The sequence below is a fragment of the Mustelus asterias genome, chromosome 21, assembly GCF_964213995.1.
Source record: "Mustelus asterias chromosome 21, sMusAst1.hap1.1, whole genome shotgun sequence".
NCBI classification, from domain to species: Eukaryota; Metazoa; Chordata; class Chondrichthyes; order Carcharhiniformes; family Triakidae; genus Mustelus; species Mustelus asterias.
Genome location: NC_135821.1, coordinates 78,664,334 through 78,681,542, shown reverse-complemented (window position 1 = coordinate 78,681,542; position 17,209 = coordinate 78,664,334). Strand labels below are relative to the sequence as shown.

At 43.1% G+C, this 17,209-nt stretch overlaps 1 protein-coding gene across 1 annotated transcript; it reads left to right on the top strand.

Annotated features, from left to right (window-relative positions):
* Positions 1-80: 80 nt before the first annotated feature.
* On the top strand, positions 81-16,357 carry zbtb8os (zinc finger and BTB domain containing 8 opposite strand). Its single transcript, XM_078238310.1, has 7 exons — positions 81-204; positions 2,368-2,392; positions 3,700-3,821; positions 8,515-8,597; positions 13,561-13,613; positions 15,039-15,075; positions 15,167-16,357. The coding sequence occupies exons 1-7, from the start codon at positions 123-125 to the stop codon at positions 15,251-15,253; spliced, it is 489 nt and encodes a 162-aa protein (XP_078094436.1). The 5' UTR covers positions 81-122; the 3' UTR covers positions 15,254-16,357.
* The last annotated feature ends 852 nt before the right edge of the window (positions 16,358-17,209 follow it).

Genomic DNA, 17,209 nt, shown 5'->3' with positions numbered 1-17,209 from the left:
GGGGGCGGTAACGTAACCAATCACCGCCGGCCGGCGGGATAATTGACAGTCCGCTCAGCCAATCAGCGGCCGGAGCGGGGGCGGGTCCTGCGGTCCCGCGCAGGCGCACTGCGGGCTCAGTGATGGACGATCGGGAATATGATTTGAATGCGGCTCAGAAAGCGGTGAAAGCCAAATACCCGCCCGTCAGCAAGAAGTATGAATGTAGGTGACCCTCTGCCGGCGCCCCGGACTGCCGTCTGTGCGGATTAACCGGGGGGGAGGGGGATCGTCTCCCAGAATAGTACAGAGGAGGCCATTTGGCCCATCATGTTGGCACTGGCTCTCCAAATAAGCATCATGACTTTGTGCCATTCCCCTGCCTGTTCCCTGCACATTATTATTGTTCAAATAATCATCCAGCGCCCTCTTGAATGCCTCGATTGAACCTGCCTCCACCACACTATTAAAGGTGTGTGTGTGTTAGGTATCCTGGATACGGCATGGGCGGCACGGTAGCACAGTGGGTTAGCACTGCTGTTTAATAGCTCCAGGGACCTGGGTTCGATTCCCGGCTCGGGTCACTATCTGTGTGGAGTTTGCACATTCTCCTCGTGTCTGCGTGGGTTTCCTCCGGGTGCTCCGGTTTCCTCCCACAGTCCAAAGATGTGCGGGTTAGGTTGATTGGCCATTGCCCCTTAGTGTCCTGGGATGCGTAGATTAGAGGGATTAGTGGGTAAAATATGTAGGGATATGGGGGTAGGGCCTGGGTGGGATTGTGGTCGGTGCAGATGCGATGGGCTGAATGGCCTCTTTCTGTGCTGTAGGGTTTCTATGATTTCTATGATACAGTAACAGGGGGATTTATAACTAAGGAAGGAGTTTGCATGTGTTGACCCAATGATTGCAATCTTCTGTTTTTAGACTCAATAATTGAGCTCACAATAACATGTCTTTATTAATGCTGTAAGATACCTCAGTTGGAGGATAATGTGTAAATGCCGAAACTCTACACTGACCAGCAACTAGTTACTGACACGAGCCAGCAGCTAGTCTCATTTGACTCTAGTCATGACACTTTTTAAAAATTATGTCTCTAGAAATTGAGCTCTTTTGACCTGTCAATAAATTATCTCACCGCCTGACCCCACCAAATTGATTTTTATTTGTTTTTCTTTTGGGATATGGGTGTTGCCATCACATCCAACATTTATTGCCCATCCCTAATTGCCTTGAGAATGAGGAAGTGGCGGGTGAGCTGCTTTCTTGAGCAGCAATAGTCCATGTGGTGCAGGTATACCCACAGTGCTGTTAGGGAGGGCATTCCAGGATTTTGACCCAGTGACAGTGAACGAACAGTGATCTATTTTCAAGTCAAGATGGTTTGGGATTTAGAAGAGAACTTCCAGAAGGTGGTGCTCCCATGTGTCTGCTGACCTTGTCTTCCTAGATGATACTGGTCGTGTGTTTGGAAGGTGCTGCCGAAGGAACCTTGTTGAGTTCCTGCAGTACATCTAGTAGATGGTACACACGGCTGCCACTGTCTGTTGGTGGTGAAGAAAGTGAATGTTTGTAGATGGGGTGCCAATGAAGCAGGCTGCTTTGTCCTGGATGATGTCAAGCTTCTTGAGTAGTTGGAGCTGCACTCATCCAGGCAAGTGAAGAATATTCTATCATACTCTTGACTTGTGCCTTGTTGATGGTGGACAGGCTTTGGGGAGGCATGAGGTGTTACTCCTCACAGGATTCCGAGCTTCTTACCTGCTCTTGTAGCCACAGTATTTACATGGCTAGAACAGTTCAGTTTCTGGTCATAGGTAACCTTCAAGATGTTGATAAGGAATGGGCTCCATATTTGAACTGTCTATTGTAGAACCCCATAAATTGTGTTTAATAATTTTGTTTGCCCTGAGAATTAATTTAAATTTTATGGCCCAAATGTTACCCAAAGATTTATTGGCTAAATGGATTGCTCGCTGTTTTAACTGACATGTACAGGCCAGGAAGGTTACAGAAAACACTGGCAATGCTCTGCTGATCAGGCAGCATCTGTGGAGAGAGTGAAAGAATTAATGTTTCAGGTTGATGACTTTTCATCAGGTTACTGATTTGATTCTTAGTCAGTTTGAGTTACCTGCTCTTAACTAGTTAAGATTAGGAAGACTGCACTTTGGCCTCGACACCTCTACTTGGGACCTTGGGTCATAGTACCTGAATGAATATAATTCATGGCAACAAGTGAGCAAAATTACAATATTGCTTCTGGTATTGTGGATAATTTGGATGACTATAGACCACAATACAACCTTTTCTTTAGTGAATCAGATGAACTTCTGTACATTGTATAACAGATCTTGAAGATATATTAATCATTTTTCTTCTCCTTAGACTTGGATCACACTGCAGATGTACAGTAAGTTCTTTAAAAAACTACTTTTAAACAAACTGTTTAGAATGAAAAATGATTGCAGATCTGGGATATAACTCTTTGATATTCAGGAAGTAACCTGTAATATCTGATTTGTATGATTCATGTTGGCATTCATTGCAACTCCGGGATTCCACAGTGATTACTACACAATATTGCAGTGATGTTGCATCACCTTCCTGATGAAGAATCTCTTCAGACCTTGCGTTTCAATAAAATCTTCAATTGGCTTTAATTCATCTATATTTTCTAGATTGCGTCACTTCACAAGCAAGACTGTCTTGTCAAAATTACTACTGCTTAATCAACATACATTTAATTCTGTCAGTCCTAATGATGAACCTTATGGAACTAGGAATTCCAAAAGTTGTTTTAAACAAAATATAAAATCGGTATTCCCTTCCCAGGAAAAATATTAATTTCTCTGCAATAATGGCAATGGGTCCCTGAAATTTAGCCACTTTACTGGACCATGTAATCTTGCTGGAGGATTATCCTAGTGAAGGGACAAAGTTGATCCAGTATTGTCACTGGGATTTTCATTTAAAATCAGACATGTAAAATGTTGTGCGCTTTTTCATTTGCAATCTGAAAAGTATGAAGCATCACAGTTAGATTGTGACCTCACAAACCTGAACTGTGTCTGCAGAAAGTGCCTTGAACAACATCAACACTGGAGTGTTTTCAGACCTCACTGGTGTGGGTACTGGTGGGAGCAATTTTAAATGAATTTGAATGCATCACATAAGCATAGTGGACAAAATTAGTTTGCACTGCATTTTAATCGTACCTATACATAGCTTGGTGCTTGTTGCAGATTGTGACACAACTCTGGGAATATGGTTTTTGTATTCTTTGCAAAAGATTGTTACTTGTTTTCACGTAAAGGTGTTGGGAGAAATCTGCAGATGATCTGGTTTAAATTCGAGTCTTAACTTCTGTGATAAATCAGCTGATCTAAATGCAGCAAATGTTAGAAATACATCACAGCTTCTGCAGCTCTTAAAATATCAACCAGCATTTTGAGTGCAGGCCACTCTTCAAAACTAAAAGATGTACTGAAAATGGACGTTTGTTACTTATTCTGCGGTATATTGTCATCACCAGTCTATGATATGGATTTTTCATCTAAATGCTTTCTGGCTGACCGTTTGTGATTTGTAGCTGAAAAAAGATTGACAGCTACTAGCCTCACAGTTCATGGTCAGTGCGTAACAGGACTGGTGATCTGCCTGGTTTTTATGAAGCAATTACTGTTCAGTTCCGAGACCCTGAAATTCTCCTTTTTTCAGGTTACATTCATGGGGTGATACGTTAGAAGAGGCATTTGAACAGGTTGTTATGGCCATGTTCGGTTACATGACTGATATTGAAACTGTGCAACCCATAACAACGATTGAAGTAGAGGCTGAAGGTAACCATGGTGATATAGTAATGTACTGTTATGACCAATTAAATGTCTAGATACATTTTCAGTAAATAAAATTTGTCGATAATGTATTATCCTTTCGCGAAGCACACTGGAGTTGGAGGGCACTTGGTTCTCTGCTTTGGTTTCACAGTGTACTGTTTTGTATCAAATTTCTGGAGAATAAAGATGGGAGGTTACAGGGCATCCATTATCTCAACTACAAGCCCTGTTCCCACAGTTCCCAGGGTTGAGCATGAACCTTGAGGAAGGTGTGCTTGTCCGGTTGTCTGCCAGTGAGGTTTAGGAGAGGGGAGAAAATGTGGATGGTAGCACATCGGTGCACTTTCCAGTTTGGAAAGAACTTGCACGATCAATAATTTGGGCTAAAAATGCAATTTTGTTTTTAATATTTGATTAAAAAGGAATTAAGTTAATAGGCACAATTCTTTTAAGAGGAAAGGCAGACTGTGATCTCGGGGTACATAGCTCCTTGAAAGTGGGGTCACAAGTGGGCAGAGTGGTGAAGAAGGCATTCGGCATGCTTGGTTTCATTGGTCAGAACATTGAATACAGGAGTCTTGTTGAAGTTGTAGAAGACGTTGGTACGGTCGCACTTGGAATACTGTGTACAGTTCTGGTCACCCTATTATAGAAAAGATATTAAACTAGGAAGAGTGCAGAAGAGATTTACTAGGATGCTGCCAGGACTTGATAGTTTAAGTTATAAGGAGAGGTTTGATAGAAGGGGACTCTTTTCTCTGGAGTGCAGGAGGCTGAGGGGTGATCTTATAGAGGTCTATAAAATAATGAGGGGCACAGATCAGCTAGATAGTCAATATCTTTTCCCAAAGGTAGGGGAGTCTAAAACTAGAGGGCATAGATTTAAGGTGAGAGGGGTGAGATACAAAAGTGTCCAGAGGGGCAATTTGTTCACACAGGGTGGTGAGTGTCTGGAACAAGCTGCCAGAGGTAGTTGTAAAGGCAGGTACAATTTTGCCTTTTAAAAAGCGTTTAGACAGTTACATGCATAAGATGGGTATAGAGGGATATGGGCCAAATGCGGGCAATTGGGACTAGCTTAGCAGTTTAAAACAAAAGGGCGGCATAGACAAGTTGGGCCGAAGGGCCTGTGTCCATGCTGTAAACCTCTATGACTCTATCTAATGGTCACATTCTGCTTATCCAGCTTCAATTCTGGCCATGGCTGACTATGTGGAGTTTGCATGTTCTCCCTGTGTCTGCGTGGGTTCCCTCCAGGTGCTCTGGTTTCTTCCCATAGTCAAAAGATGTGCAGGTTGGAATGATTTGCCAAGCTAATGACACGAAGATGGCTGGAATTGCGGATAGCGAAGAGCATTGTCGGGCAATACAGCAGGATATAGATAGGCTGGAGAATTGGGTGGAGAGGTGGCAGATGGAGTTTAATCCGGATAAATGCGAAGTGATGCATTTTGGAAGAAATAATGTAGGGAGGAGTTATACAATAAATGGCAGAGTCATCAGGAGTATAGAAACACAGAGGGACCTAGGTGTGCAAGTCCACAAATCCTTGAAGGTGGCAACACAGGTGGAGAAGGTGGTGAAGAAGGCATATGGTATGCTTGCCTTTATAGGACGGGGTATAGAGTATAAAAGCTGGAGTCTGATGATGCAGCTGTATAGAACGCTGGTTAGGCCACATTTGGAGTACTGCGTCCAGTTCTGGTCGCCGCACTACCAGAAGGACGTGGAGGCATTGGAGAGAGTGCAGAGAAGGTTTACCAGGATGTTGCCTGGTATAGAGGGTCTTAGCTATGAGGAGAGATTGGGTAGACTGGGGTTGTTCTCCTTGGAAAGACGGAGAATGAGGGGAGATCTAATAGAGGTATACAAGATTATGAAGGGTATAGATAGGGTGAACAGTGGGAAGCTTTTTCCCAGGTCGGAGGTGACGATCACGAGGGGTCACGGGCTCAAGCTGAGAGGGGCGAAGTATAACTCAGACATCAGAGGGACGTTTTTTACACAGAGGGTGGTGGGGGCCTGGAATGCGCTGCCAAGTAGGGTGGTGGAGGCAGGCACGCTGACATCGTTTAAGACTTACCTGGATAGTCACATGAGCAGCCTGGGAATGGAGGGATACAAACGATTGGTCTAGTTGGACCAAGGAGCGGCACAGGCTTGGAGGGCCGAAGGGCCTGTTTCCTGTGCTGTACTGTTCTTTGTTCTTTGTTCTAACTTGCCCTTTAGTGCCACAAGATGTGTAAGTTAGGATGATTTGTGGGGTAAATATGTGGGGGCTTGGGTAAAATGCTCTATCAGAGAGTGCACGGACTCAATGGGCCGAGCGGCCTCCTTCTGCACTGAAGGATTCTATGAATCCACAAAACTGGGGCCAGGTTCATACTAGTATGTTTGAGTCCCTGGTTTCTGCTCAACTGTTTATGGGTCCAACAAGTGACAGATACATTTAGCAGGAATGAAAGAGATGGGAATTGGAAAAATCTGGTCCGGTATCATAAACATCCTTGTTATTTGATGGACACCCAGTGTGCTACCTGTGTGGTTCTGTCTATTAATAATGTCTTAGCACCGGTAATGGCTAGCCACTAGTATTTACTTCATCTGATAGCAAGTGATTATATTTGTTTGAAAACTGGTAATGCTAGAGAAGATAATGATGTTCTATTGCTTAGAAAAATGATTGGGCAACTGGGGAGGCAATGGCCCAGTGGTATTATCACTAAACTATTAAGCCAGAAACTCAGCTAATGTTCTGGGGACCTGGGTTTGAATCCTGCCACGGCAGATGGAGGAATTTGAAGTCAATAAAACATATCTGGAATTAAGAATCTACTGATGACCACGAAACCATTGTCGATTGTCGGAAAAATCCATCTGGTTCACTAATGTCCTTCAGGGAAGGAAATTTGCCGTCCTTACCTGGTCTGGCCAACATCTGACTCCAGAGCCACAGCAATGTGGTTGACTCTCAACTGCCCTCTTAAATGGCCAAGCGAGACACTGAGTTCAAGGGCAGCTAAGGATGGGCAATAAATGCTGGCCAGCCGGCGATGCCCATGTCCCACAAATGAATAGAAAAAAGCTGATGGATGAGCTCATGCATTGAGTCACACCAAGCTTTCCGTGCAAACATTTGGCATAATAAGCCAAATGATAAATATTTTTATTGTGTTTGCTCTGAGATCAACAAGGGACTTTTCTTTAATTCCCACAATCTGCCATGGTGTGTTGTTAACCAAATCCCTACCTGGTTAGAATGATGCAACCAGTTTGACATTTACTTGAGTTGCGATCAGGGTGGGTAGGGCAAACACTGGTGTGGCTGTTAACCATTGAATTTACATCAGAAATGTTAAAGTTCGTTGAGGAACTCCCTGCAGGTGTTGACCATGACCCAGCCTCGAATAGACCATTTGTGAAGACTATTGTTTGGTAGGATGGGTCCTGCACCATTGTACCCTGTTCTAAACATAGTCATTTGGAATATTCTGGATGGATACTTGCATCTGTAGTGGCACAACAGAGTTAGTCATCTCACTGAAGTTGCAGAAGTTGAAATGCCACCCTACCCCTCTGATGGGGAGATTCCAATTAAAATTTACTCTTGGAATTGCGGGGTATTTGGTAGAGGTGTTCAGTTGCAAGCAGAAGAGCCTTCTTAACTCCTGGAACAGAATCTAGGCCTGTTTTCCAGCAGGTGTAAGTTTAGCTGTACCCCCGGAGATGAATTCTCGAATCAGCCTTGGAACGACTTCCCCCTAAGGTTTCACTGATAATTCCACCCAGGTTTGAGTCACCACTAACTGGAATAAGGCCAGTGTTGCAGATTGGCAACTGGCAGTTCACATCACGCAAAGAATGGGATTCACAATCTAGTGCCAATTAACCAAAGAAAATGGAGGCTCCAGCTGCAGCAAATGTTTATCCATACCTGGTGGCAGAAATTCTAATCTAATCTGTCAACACATGCTGAAAAAATAAAGATGTTGATGGTAAATGAACGGAAGTCTAATGGTTTTGCAGATCTCTTAAACTTCCCCTCTCAAACACCCCCGGGACTTGAATTTCAAAAACTGTTCAGTATGTTATATAACTCGAGCATTGTGAGGGTGTTGATTTGCGTTGCAATGTCTTCAAAGCTCTGACACAATATTTTTTTGAGATTTTATTGCCACAAGTATCTGGTGTGTAGAGACCCAATGGTAGTCAACAAGGAACTTTAATAAATAAACCCAAATTAACATCTATAACCATGAGTAATGGTGTTACTCAGAACACAATTTGAATGAATAGGCATTTGTTTTTTTTTCTGTCAGATATTCACTATAAACTGATAACTGAATATCAGTCTTTGAGTGAGTTTGTACCTGCAACAAAAATGAGATATACTGAAAGCATGCAACAGGTCAAATCAGCATCTGTGATGTGGAGTGAACAGACAAGTTAATGTGTCAGGTGTGAGCTGTGTACAGAAACTCTGATTTCCATTATCTACATTTTGTTTTGCCTGCCTCGAGGTGAAGCATCATTGACCTTTTCAAGCGACCAACTCTAGCTGGTCACCAGAGTTGAGTATATCCTCTAGTACTTTGTCCATGGTTCTGGACGACGTGTTTGTACAATGTGAAATATAATACCAAATAGTAATTTGAACCTAAATTTCATATTTTTGTTTTTGTCTATTTTCTTCTAGGGCATGACATGTTGTCTCTGCTTTATAATTTCATGAATGAATGGCTCTATCAATTCAGCGCAGAAATGTTCTTCATTCCAAGGGTCAGTAAATTGTTTTAAGATGGAAATAAGAGAGGGGTGAATTGACATTAGAATTTATCACATTAAGCGCTGTTTGTACAGCGAGTAGGAATGATTGAGAAAATTTGAGCTGTGTCTGTGATGGGCGCTGGGAAAGAAATGCAGTTCTGCAAATTTATACATTCTACTTGTTTTAAAGCTGCCTGAAAGCGCTCCAGTAGAGGCGTCTGGAATTATTTCATCTCACTTTGAGCTTGGGTTTTACATGTTATGGTGCCAGTAGGCTTGGCCAATATGTTATACACAGCTAATGTTTATAAAAGTTACCTGGGATTGTGTTCCGAAGGACCTGATGAAGACGAGGATTACCAATATAAAATGCTTTCCAAGGAAACTGGACTTGCCAATAGTTCAGCTATTGAAGAGGGTGTGTAAATAAATGGAAAGTACACATGTGGATACCAAGGAGAAGGCTCTATAAATAACCCCATTCTCAATGATGGAGGAGGCAGCAAAAGATAAGACTAGAGCATTTGCAACAATCTTCAGCCAAAAGTGTTGGGTGGATCCATCTCGAGGTCATGTGGTACACATGTGGATACCAGTGGGGGCCTGGAATGTGTTGCCGGGCAAGGTGGTGGAGGCGGACACACTGGGAACGTTTAAGACTTATCTAGACAGCTATATGACCGGAGTGGGAATGGAGGGATACAAAAGAGTGGTCTAGTTTGGACCAGGGAGCGGCGCGGGCTAATTGTTCCTTGTTTCTCGTTTCAAGGCTTCATTCTATGATCATCTTGCTGGTGCCAGTACAGAGCGAGACTGTGGATAGTTGGGAACCTGTTTCGGGGGCAGGGAATTCATATGGTGTTCATGGAAGTGGAAATGACTAGGGTTGGGAAGCATTTTCCGATCAGGGCCATTGTGATCTCCTGGACTCGTTTCGATCGCCTCAGGGGGTCGGAGAGGAATTTCCCAGATTTTTTTTTTCCCCATATTGGCCCTGGGGTTTTTCACTCTGGGTTTTCGCCTCTCCCTGGGGATCACATGGTCTGGAATAGGGGGGTGGGGGTGAGTTAATAGGTTGTAATGAACAAAGCATCGTAGCTGTGAGGGACAGCTCGGTGGATAGGATATTGGTATGTAGATAGGCTGGAAAATTGGGCGGGGATCCTGGATTCAGGATTCAATCCTGGACCGGGGAGCGGCGCGGGCTTGGAGGGCCGAAGGGCCTGTTCCTGTGCTGTATTGTTCTTTGTTCTTTGAAGGATCAGAGCCTGCAGTTAATGATCAAGACTAATTTTAACCTTCCAAACCCAGTGGGAAATTTGGCCAGATTGGGTTATTCATTCAGTTTTACACTGTTCAGTTTTGATTTTGATGGAGAGTAAAATCAGGCAAGGTGTGAAATAGATGACCCATCCCATCAATTGGTTAGGTTGAAACGACCCCTTAACTTCTTACATTTACGATAGCCTAGTGGTATTATCGCTAGACCAATATTCCAGAAACTCAGCTGCTGTTCAGGGGACAGTCACTAGTGTCCTTTAGGGAAGGAAATCTGCTGTCCTAACTTGGTCTGGCCTACATGTGACTCCAGAGTCACAGCAATGTGATTGACTTTCAAAGAACAAAGAAAAGTAGAGTCATAGAGGTTTACAGCATGGAAACAGGCCCTTTGGCCCAACTTGTTCATGCCGCCCTTTTTTTTAAACCCTGAAGCTAGTCCCAATTGTCCGCATTTGACCCATATACCTCTCTCCCCATCTTACCCATGTAACTGCCTAAATGCTTTTTAAAAGACAAAATTGTACCCTGGCAGCGCGTTCCAGGCACTCACCACTCTCTGCAAGAAAGACTTCCCCTGCACATCTCCCTTAAACTTTCCCCCTCTCACCTTAAACCTGTGCCCCCTTGTAATTGACACTTCCACCCTAGGAAAAGGCCTCTGACTATCCACCCTGTCTGTGCCTCTCATAATTTTGTAGACCTCTATCAGGTCTCCCCTCAGCCTCCGTCTTTCCAGTGAAAACAATCCTAGTTTATTCAACCTCTCCTCATAGCCAACACCCTCGAGACCAGGCAACATCCTGGTGAAGCTTCTTTGCACTCTCTCCAAAGCTTCCACGTCCTTCTGGTAGTGTGGTGACCAGAACTGCACGCAATACTCCAAATGCGGCCTAAGCAAGGTGTTATATAGCTGCAACATGTTTTCTCAACTCTTGTATTCAATGCCCTGGCCGATGAAGGCAAGCAAGCCCTCCAAGGGAAACTAGGAATGGGTAATAAATGCTGGCCAGCCAGCAATGCCCATGTCCCATGAATTAAAAAAAATGAGACATAGGCAATGGGTACTGCAAGAAACCCTAGTAAAGACTTAGATAATTAAAATAAGTAGAGTGTGACGGTGATGATGAGCTGCCTCCTTGAACTGCTGCAGTCCATGTGGTGTTGGTACACCCACAGAGCTACAGAGAGAGTTCCAAGATTTTAACACAGTGACATTGAAGGAACGGCGATATATTTCCAAGTCAGGGTGGTGAGTGGCTTGGAGGGGAATTTGCAGAGATGGTATTCCCAAGTGCCTGCTAACCTTATCTTTCTAGATGATTGCAGCCATGGGTTTGGAAGATGCTGTTTAAGAAGTCTTGGTGAGTTCATGCACTGCATCGTGTAGATGGTGAACAGGCTTTGCAGAGTCAGGAGGTAAGTTACTCACCAGGATTTCTAGCCTTTGACCTGCACTTATTAGCAACGGTATTTATAAGACGAGTGCAGTTCAGTTTCTCGTCAGTGGTAACCGCAGGATGTTGATAGTGGAAGATTTGGCGATGGTAATGCCATTGAATGTCATGGGGGATGGTTAGATTCTCTCGTTAGAGATGGTCATTGCCTGGTGCTTGTGTTGCAAATGTTATTTGCCATTTGTTAGCCTTAGCCTGGATACTGTCCAGATCTTGCTGCATTTAACTGGGACTGCTTCAGTATTTGAGGAGTCATGAATGGTGTTGAACATTGTGCGATCACCGGCGAACATCCCCACTTCTGACCTTATATTGGAAGGAAGGTCATTGATGAAGCAGCTGAAGATGGTTGGGCCCAGGACACTCCCCTGAGGAACTCCTGCAGTGATGTCCTAGACCTGAGATGATTGACTCCAACAACCACAATCATCTTCCTTTGTGCCAGATATGACCCCAACCAGCAGTGTTTTCCCCTTGATTCCAGTTTTGCTATTGCCCATTGATGCCATACTCGGTCAAGGGCAGTCACTCAAACCTCATGTCTAGAGTTCAGCTCTTTTGTCCATGTTTGAACCAAAGCTTTAATGAGGTCAGGAGCTGAGTGACCCTGGCAGAACCCAATCTGAGCAATACTGAGCAGGTTGTTACTGAGGCAATGCCACTTGATAGCACTATTGATGACCCCCTCCATCCTTTTACGGATGATCAAAAATAGATTGATGGGACAGTCATTAGTCTGGTTGAATTTGTCCTGCTTTTTGTTCAGGACATACCTGGGCAATTTTCCACCTTGCCAGGTAGGTGCTGATGTTGTAGATGTACTGGAGCAGCCTGGCTAAGGGCATGACAAGTTCTGGAGCACAAGTCTTCAGTACTGTTGCTGAATTATTGTCAGGGTTCATAGTATTTGCAGTATCCAGTGCCATCAGCTGTTTCTTGATATGTGGAGCGAATCGGATTAGCTGAAGTCTGACATCTGTGATGCTGGGGACCTCGAGATGGATCCACCCAACACTTTTGGCTGAAGATTGTTGCAAATGCTCTAGTCTTATCTTTTGCTGCCTCCTCCATCATTGAGAATGGGGTTATTTATAGAGCCTTCTCCTGCAGTGAGTTGTTTAATTGTCCACCACCATTCGTGGCTGGATGTGGCAGGACTGCAGAACTTAGACCTGATTCATTGGCTGTCTATTGTATTTTGCTTTCGCTGTTGAGACACTAGTGGTCCTGTGTTGTAGCTTTATCAGGTTGATGATTTTTAGGTATGGCTGGTGTTGATCCTGGCATGCCCTTCTGCACTCTTCATTCAGCCAGTTGGCGGTAATGGTAGAGTGGGGAATATGTTGGGCCATGAGGTTACAGATTGTGGTTGAGTACAATTCTGCTGCTGCTGATGGCCCACAGTACTTCATGGATGCTCAGTCTTGAGTTCCTGGATCTGTTCAAAATCTGTCCCATTAAGCATGGTGGTAGTGCCACACAACATGATGGAGGGTATCCTCAATGTGAAGACAGGGCTTTGTCTCCACAAGAACTGTGTGGTGGTCACTCCTACTCATTCTGTCATGGACAGATGCATCTATGGCTGGCAGGTTGGTGAGGATGAGGTCAAGTATGTTTTTCCTTCGTGTTTCCGTCACTTGCTGCCGCAGACCCAGTTCCAGCAGTGATGTCCTTTAGGACTTGACCAACTTGGCTTGTACTGCCTTTGTAATTAGGTAACTCGATATAGGTTGCAGCTGGGAATTGGAACCTCGTGACCTAGCTACTGCTTTGATCAACTTAACCATCAGAAGTGCTCTCATAATTCTAAATTTATTTTTAAAAGTAGGGAGCATTTTGGCTGATCAGATAATCCAACCAGCCGCAAAATAGCTGGGGTTTGCTTTGTAAATGTTGCTACAAAGTTTGCACCCGTGGGTTTCCTCCAGATGCTCTGGTTTCCTCCCACAGTCCAAAAATGTGTAGGTTAGGTGGATTGGCCATGCTAAATTGCCCTTAGTGTCCCTTAGTGTCTCTGGTGTAGATTAGTGGGATTAGCGGGATAAATACATGGGGTTACAGGGTAAACCCAGGCCTGGGTAGGATGCTCTGTCGGAGAGTCAGTGCAGACTCGATTGGCCATATTGTAGGGATCTATGATTGTAAAATGTAAAATTTACTACAGTTTACTAGGAAGTTCTGATTCCTGTTAATAATTTTAAAGTTGCAATTCTAACTTTCTTGGTTTTCTCTTTTAGGAGATGAAAGTGATTTATTTGGATCGAGTTAATTTTAAGATTCGGTCAATTGGGTACGTACAGTGTAGAACTTGAACAATTCGATATATTGACCATTAATCTTAGCTGCTGGCAGGTTTGTGAAATTGGCAATATCTGAGCCCAACTGGTTACTCAAACCTTGTACACCTTCGCTGGAATACCCCATTTATATTCCCCTGTCCCAGATTTAAATTATATCTTACAATTTTAACAGTTAAAAGTTTTTACTTACTGGCAGGAAGCGTAAATCTACCTAAGATTTATTAAGTGACAAGTCCCTGTTGCAGCCTCATTTTGGGCAGCATGGTGGCACAGTGGTTAGCACTGCTGCCTCACAGTGCCAGGGTCCCGGGTTCAGTTTTGGCCTTGGGTCACTGTCTGTGTCAAGTTTGCACGTTCTCCCCATGTCTGCGTGGGTTTCCTTCGGGCGCTCCAGTTTCCTCCCACAGTCCAAAGATGTGTAGGTTAAGTTGATTGGCCGTGCTAAATTGCCCCTTAGGAGGTTTAACAGGGTAAATACGTGGAGTTACAGGGATAGGGCCTAATGGGATTGTTGTCTGTGTAGGTTGATGGGCCGATTGCCTCCTTCTGCACTCTAGGGATTCCATGGTTAGTGGGAAAAGTGTCAGCCAAATGCTGTTCCTTGCATGGAAGAACTCCGTTCCTGACTGGCCAGCTTTGTGACAGAAGTCTAAGACTGAACTGTACTGAACTGTCTTGTTCCTGCAGTGAGACAATGTAGAAGCAGACATATAGACTGCGGAAAATGCCAAGAAGTTGGGATAAGATAGCATTTGGAGTTTCAGCCGATTGTTAGTACTGTTTATGTTCCAAGTTGAGCCATTTTAAACACTTTTAAAAAAACTATCCCCATTGGTATAGCAACGGGTGCAGATTTATTATTTCGGGCATAACTGCAATCTCAATCACTGCTGGAAAATGTTGATGGGATGAGAACCCTTTTCACAATGATTTAAATGTTGTCTGGTTTGTTTGCGTGATCTTGCTCTATTCAGTGGCTATTCTGTTTGGTATTGCAAGTTAATGTTTTGCCATTTTCCTTGCATTTGTTTAATCTTTGAGCATCACCAGTGAAACCATTTTGTAAGAAAAGGATAAGAAATCTAATGGGTGGTTTGCGAATTGGTGTTTTTTGTTTCTGTTTTAATATAGGTGTAAGCATTAAAAATTGATTTAACATTACATACAGACTATTAGCACATGTGCTTAGATTCTAACTCGTATGTCCTTTTGGGCAGTGGAATTCATAATGTTTTAGAAATTAAGCCAATTGAAATTCATTTAAATTTGTCCATTGAACTAGTGTTTTAGCAATCAAGTCATCTCAAAATATGCTTCCTAATGGGAGGCTGGTAATAAGATGGTTGTTTGTGAGTAAGTTGATGCCTCGTGGCTCACCTGAAACCTGACCAAAGGTGCTTTCTATTTTCTAAAAGGTGGGGAGAAGAGTTTGATTTGGCCAAACATCCGCAGGTAAGACTAGAACATTTCAATTTTAACTTGACACAATTCCTCTTGTCAAGGAATTACAAGCGAAATTGACCCAGCCATTTCTCTTTTACAGGGCACTGAAGTCAAAGCTATCACCTACTCAGCAATGCAGATTCACGAGGATGAAAAACCTCAAATTTTTGTCATAATTGATATTTGAACTTTATTTAAATGTTTTGAATGGTTTTCTGTATATTTCAAAAGATGTACAGCAGAGAGTGAATCTTTATCTTTTTATTGAACTGTCACAGAGTATGTAAATAAGATAAGTGCCATGATCAGGAGAACTGTCCCTTCTATTTATGATTAATACGCACAGCGTTAGGTTTTTTGAAAGAACTTGCTATTCCTGAAGGCAAATAGGAAGTCTGGATTTTCTGCAGTTTACTTCCTTTTTGGTGAAATGTAATCAGAATGGGTGATTTGGCAGGTTATAAATGGGTGTACTGTAGCGAAGGGGCATGTTCCATCTCCTGGAAATGTTGGCTTCTCATGCGACAGATCGATCAACAACAAGTGTGGCAGCTCTGAATTTACCATCTGGTTTTAATATTTTTTTAAACATAATTTTCACTTTTTTGAAATGAATGAAAATGTTTCATTTCCTTCAGCTGACAGGACTGGCATCGTCGATAGCGTGTTTGACAGTCGTGCTTGAAGATTGACTGAGTTGCAGCTATTGTTGGTGAAGATGCACAGAGTGTGTTCTTATTAGATGTGAAACTTTAATGAAATGAAAAACATCTGACTGAGAGATTTGAATGTTACTCTCCAGTGAGTCCCAAATCATTTCACTGGCAGTGCAATAGGAATGACTTTTCAATAACAGCAATGTGGTGTCAGCATAGAATTTATATTTAGTGCTAATGATTTGTGATTTTAAAAAATTAATCACTATCAAACTTTTAGAAGCATTTAATATTAAATATAGGTTTGGAAAAATCACAGTGTTAAAACCTTCCCAGTAGTAATGCACAAGAATCGATTTGTATCAATAAATAAACCATTGAGGATGGTGGGACAGATTTCTTAATCCTTTTATTAATCCATAATTAAAATTGAGTTTATTTCTTTAAAACAAAGTTCTCAGAATTATTTACAAAAGCTCTTTGACACCACTGATTTACAATATAACTCCATTTTTTGATTACTTCATAAACCTGCAAAGTTTTGGCCTCTGCCTTTGTGCTGATTAATTATTTGAGGTGTTGGAATTTTTTTTAAAGTTTTGATTTAAAATGTACAATAAAGTTATTAAAATGTGTTTATAATGGTCTTGTTCATTCATTTTGCTTCGTACAAATTGTTTGTCACATTTACCTGCGTCAATGACTCCATTTCAGAGTAATCCATTGCCTATAAGCACTCTGTGATATCCTGAGGCATGATATAACTACAAGACCTAAAGAAAACAATCTTGTTCTGCAGCAGACAGTTGCTCGCGAGTGAGATGGAGTTGGAGCTACGACGTGGAGCTTGTGACAGTGGCTGAAGACATTAGCAGGACGTTCCTGGAGGCTTCGGGTGGCACAGTGGTTAGCACTGCTGCCTCACAGCGCCAGGGACCCAGGTTCAATTCCAGCCTCGGGTGACCGACTGTGTGGAGTTTGCACATTCTCCCTGTGTCTGCATGGGTTTCCTCCGAGTGCTCCGGTTTCCTCCCACAGATGTGCGGGTTAGGTTGATTAGCCATGCTAAATTGCCCCATAGTGTCAAGAGGACTAGCAGAGTAAATACATGGGGTTAAGGGGATAGGACGTGGGTTGGATTGTGGTGGGTGTGCAGACTTGATGGGCCAAATGGCCTCCTTCTGAACTGTAGGGATTCTATGATTGCTTCAGGCTGAAATGGAGGTGGGGGTCGGAAGCCCGCAATGTAGGGAACGGTTAATGGTGATTTACCCTGAATTAGCTGATCAATGATCAAACGGGAGGCTCATTATTCAATTAATGAAGATGTTTGGGCTTGATACTGGAGGGCCAATTGCTTGATTGAAAGCGGCAATGGGATGCCAAGTGAAGGGGACGGCATTCCAAAATGGAGGTGCCTCAAACTCTTTCAAATTAAAAGAAGAACTTTGCGGATAACCCACAGTTATAGGTGGGAGAGGGAGAGA

Excerpts from the sequence above, each read along its gene's own strand:
- zbtb8os (XM_078238310.1), top strand. The coding sequence starts at position 123 with ATGGACGATCGGGAATATGATTTGAATGCGGCTCAGAAAGCGGTGAAA. Across the intron at positions 8,598-13,560 it reads AAATGTTCTTCATTCCAAGG|GAGATGAAAGTGATTTATTT; the intron begins GTCAGTAAATTG and ends TTTCTCTTTTAG. Across the intron at positions 13,614-15,038 it reads TTTAAGATTCGGTCAATTGG|GTGGGGAGAAGAGTTTGATT; the intron begins GTACGTACAGTG and ends ATTTTCTAAAAG.